This window comes from Gouania willdenowi, chromosome 9, assembly GCF_900634775.1.
Source record: "Gouania willdenowi chromosome 9, fGouWil2.1, whole genome shotgun sequence".
Classification (NCBI taxonomy): domain Eukaryota; kingdom Metazoa; phylum Chordata; class Actinopteri; order Blenniiformes; family Gobiesocidae; genus Gouania; species Gouania willdenowi.
The window spans coordinates 221,079-225,890 of NC_041052.1; the positions used below are offsets into that span (position 1 = coordinate 221,079).

Genomic DNA, 4,812 nt, shown 5'->3' on the forward strand with positions numbered 1-4,812 from the left:
TCCTTATCCATCCTCCTCGCCATCTACGCTGCATTTGACACATTAGACCATACTGTTCTCCTCCACCATCTAGTATCAATCAACATCTCCGGCACAGCATTCCTTTGGTTTACCTCTGACCGTCACCACTTTGTCTCTGCCAACAACTGCAACTCCCACACTTCCCCCGTCACCCACGATGTCCCCCAAGGTTCAGTGCTCGGCCCCTCCTCTTTACCATCTACATGCTTCCCCACGGTCAGATCATTTGTCACCATGGACTCCATTTCCACTGCTATGCTGATGATACCCAACTCTACATCTCCACCAAATCCATCACCTCAGTTATCTCCACCATCACCAACTGCATCTCCGATATCAAAACCTGGATGGACAATAACTTTCTCAAACTCGACAGCAATTAAACAGAACTCCTCATCACTGGCCCCAAATCCCTCCTCCCCTCTGTCCAGAACTTTACCCTCCTCATTGACGGTCACAATGTCACCCCTCCCCCTCTGTACGCAACCTCGACATCATAATGGACTCCACCCTCTCATACCAAACACATCACTAAAACCTCCTTCTTCCACCTCCACAACATTGCCCACCTCCGCCCCCCCCTTACCCAGTCAACAGCTGAAATCCTCATCCATGTCTTCATCACTTCCAGACTCGACTACTGTAATAACCTTCTCTATGGACTTCCCACCACTCACCTCCAAAAACTACAATACATCCAGAACTCTGCTCCCCGCCTCCTCTTCACTTCACTCCCGTCCTCCAACAGCTCAACGTTCAATACCACATTCAATACAAGCTCCTCCTCCTCACCTACAAGTCCCTCCACAACCTGGCCCCGCCCTACCTCACCAAGCTCCTGCAACAACACCAACCCACCCGCCACCTCCGCTCAGCCGACACCAACCACCTCACTCCCATCACTCGAGCCTTATTATTTATAACAGTTATTAGTTATTACAGTTATTATTTATTACATTTTTTTACAGCCTCATAAAACTGTGGGAGGAATAGAACTGAAGTGAAAGCATCTGATTTAAAGTGGCTCCGCCCACAGTGTGTGTAGGATGAAGGTGAGCAGTGATGAACGCAGCCGTAGACAAATGAATCACGTGATGAATCCAAGGAAAGTTTAATTATTTAATGAATTTTAGCTGCTGTCATTAATCAGAACGATCATCATCATCATCACCATCATCATCATCATCATCATCATCATCATCATCATCACCTCTTTCCTCCCATTCTAAGACAAAGACAACCATTGAACAGGTTAAACAGCAGATTATTCACATTTTTACATGAACATTAGTGTTTGTTTCCACAAATGTTTTTAGATCAAAGTGAACAACAATCACAGAGAGAGAGAGGGAGGGGCTTATTTTACACTATAGGTCAAAGTCTGTGATTGACACTATCTTCATCATCATCATCATCTGTTTGTCTTTCACTGCAAACGTTACGTCTTTAAAATCAAATGAAGTGAACTAAAGAACCAATAGAAAGGCTGCAGTACGTTATTGATCCAGACTCACAGGAAACACATCGATAATCAAACCTTTTCAGTGGTTGCAAAAAGTAATGTACAAAATGTATAAATTAATCAAATCAGCATTTTTAAAATGGTCAGCGCTGCAGTTAAAAACCTGTTTAAATAAAGTTATCAATAAAGGTCATTGATAAGGTTCAACCGATCAATTAATAGATAATTATTGGATAAAAGTGTGTGTGCATGTGTAATGAATGAAAGGATAATTTCATGTCATTTGAACAAATGTCCCACACACTTGTCTAAAAAATTTTACATTTTACCAATAATTCAATATTCACACTGTAAATGTTTAATTTGATCTGATCAATACTTTTATAGATATGGATAACGTAGTGAGGGGGGTGTGTCCTTATTTATCTTCCATGTTCATCTTCCAATACATCAGTAACTCCATCACATATAAAGGTAAATATGGTACAGTAATAAGCTCCACCCACTCTCTCAGTATATAGACATAGATCTGCTATACATCATATCTGGTGGACATGTCAGCTCCTCCTATTTTACTATTTACTATTTTCATTGACCCATAACTGCCTGTAGGAATGTAAGAAACAATCTGATCTGTTTTCATTTATAGTATAAATGTTACTTTTTATTTGGATGCAAAACTATTTTTCTTCATTTTAATTTTGAGTTTTTTCACCAATATTTTTAATTCTTTACATGAAGTTATTGTAGCTCGGCTCTGTGTCTGTTAATCACTTATTGATTATTAATTTATCTCTAGTAACATAAAAACCATTGTATCAGAAAAACACTTATTTGTTAAAATATAATATTAATTAAGAGCTCATTTATTTCTCATGTTTTCTCTTTTAAAATTCAATTCTCAGGATTTTTTAGACCAAAGTTTCCTCAAAATGTGTTGAAATGACATTGAATGATTGTGAAGACGTTCATCACCTCCTCCTACGTCCACTACAAACATCAGTAGAAGCTTTCTGAACTCTCTCCTCCTCCATTCCTTCATCTTTTCTTCCCAGCCCTAAAACAATAAGTGTTGAATGTCTGTGAGGAGCCTGAGCTAATGGAGCCATTATACTGTAATGAAATATACATTATTACACCATTAGAGGAGTGTGTGTGTGTGTGTGTGTGTGTAAATGTGGTTTAGTAGGATGTCTGAGTGCTGAGAGTCGAGATGATTTAATCTTGGTTGACCATATGAACCACACCTTCTAAGACGCCGCCGCCCACTCCACCTCCCTCAGCGACCTTTACCCCACCCCACCCCCCACCATTAAACAGCTGTGGACAGATGCATCACTGACATGTGACACCAGCTAAAGCCTCCATCAGTAAAACCAAACATTTAGACGTAAATGTGTTTTTTCCCTTTGATAAACTGACAGTTTGTAGAGTTTACATAGATTAGTTCATTAGTTCTTTTTACTTGTATTATTTTCTCTTCTTTCTTTGGGACACTCCATATATTACATGTTGATGTGCAGTAATACTCATATATACAGCTAACTTTCATCTAAAACACTGTCATATTTACATGTTTCCAGATGTTAAACATGTGGTGTTGTCCTTCAGGATCAGAGCCTTTATTTAAAGTTTAAAGCACCTGGAAAAAAGAGAAAAGTATCTTTGTGTGTTCAGGAGGGGGAGGAGTCAGGATGCGCTATGGGGAGGAAGGAGGTGATTGGGCACAAGGAGGGGTTTTTGATTGCTTAGAGAGGCTGATAATAGCCACACACACACACACACCTGGTCAGCCCAGGATGTCTAGATAAACGGGCGTGGCTTTGGCCAGGTTGAGGAGCAAAGCGTGGATTTCTTTGATGTTGAGTCTCATGTGAGGTTCTCTCTGCCAACAGCCCAACATCAGGTCATAGACCTCCTTAGGACACGTCCTGGGGCGCTGGAGGACCCGACCCTGGGTTATACACTCAATCACCTACAGGACACACACACACACACATTCCCGCTGTAGTGACAGTGATGCAGTATCTGCTCGGTGCTGAACTCACACAGAATGAATGTGATCAAAGGTTTCCATCTAAATGTTTACATTAAAGCATATGATCACATGTGCAGAATATTAAAAACCAAAGGTTGGGTTGTGTTCCCTTCACGGTCCAATACCTTCTGATCGAGGAACCCTTGAAGGTGCAATAATTCAAGCTTTTCTCATTTTCATTTAAACTATTTAATGAAACACATTGATTTACATTGTTTGGTTCTCTATTTAAAAAAGACACACAATCGTTCCCTAATGGAGTGTTTACAGCAGCTTATCTTTAATGTTTATTCTTCTGTCCTGCACACACGGGTTCAGGAGGTTCTGGATTTAGTCAATCTCCAGAACCTGGAGAGAAGTGATCAATGTTTTCTATCTGTAATCTGAGTACAGATGTCATGAGGCACATTTACACAATTTAGTTTGATTCTTTATCTTTTAACTTGTCTTTCTTCTATTTGGTTCAATACTTCAGAAAGAGAAGTAACTTCTCATATTTGGGTCAATGTTTTTGTTTATTTTCTCCTTCGTGATCAACAAAAGGAGCAAATATCACAACAACTGTTTGTTGAAAGTTATTTTCCTTCAGTTCTCGTCAAACGACAGCAGATCCTAAAGCTCAGAATGACGACAACATCAAACTGAAGGAGTTTCTCTGTGAAACAGCTCCATTAAATATTTATTCTTCCTCACTCAGGGTTTGTTTCTTCATCCTGGGACGCAGCGTTTAGTTTTACCGTCACTTATGAACATCAAGCTTCTCCCAGGGCAACATTTACTGAGGTGCACTTATTTCTGCAGCTGATCTGTGACAGTTTATGGACAAATGTAAAGAAGGAGGAGCATCGTACCTCATTATTGGAGAGTTGGTACCACGGCTGTTTACCGTAGGTGAAAATCTCCCAGAGAACGACTCCCAGACTCCAAACATCGCTCTCAGTGGTGAACTTCCTGTACATGATGCTCTCTGGAGGCATCCAGCGTATGGGCAGCATGGTGTGTCCTCCAACCTTTAACATCACACACACACACACACACAATTAGAGTCCAACTATATAACTAATCATTTTATACAGGGCTGCAGGATGTAAATACATGCTTTCATAAATATATATATATACATATAAAACACACCAGAGGGGTATTCCATACAGTGGGTTATGTTCATACTCTGAGTATGTTGGGGCTCATATGAGGGACACTGAGTATCCCATTTCTAAAGGTGAGATATGTTCTTCTCTGAGTATGTTACCATGGTAACGTTATCCCTGAACTGAACCTGCTCACTGGC

General features: G+C 40.3%; 1 protein-coding gene across 1 annotated transcript; it reads right to left on the reverse strand.

The window, feature by feature from the left end:
• Positions 1-1,118: 1,118 nt before the first annotated feature.
• Positions 1,119-4,532, reverse strand: LOC114470357 (BDNF/NT-3 growth factors receptor-like). The gene is made up of 2 exons (XM_028458523.1): positions 4,373-4,532; positions 1,119-3,458 (listed from the first exon to the last, which is right to left on the reverse strand). Exons 1-2 carry the CDS (start codon positions 4,514-4,516, stop codon positions 3,273-3,275), a joined length of 330 nt encoding a protein of 109 aa, XP_028314324.1. The 5' UTR covers positions 4,517-4,532; the 3' UTR covers positions 1,119-3,272.
• Between the last annotated feature and the right edge of the window lie 280 nt (positions 4,533-4,812).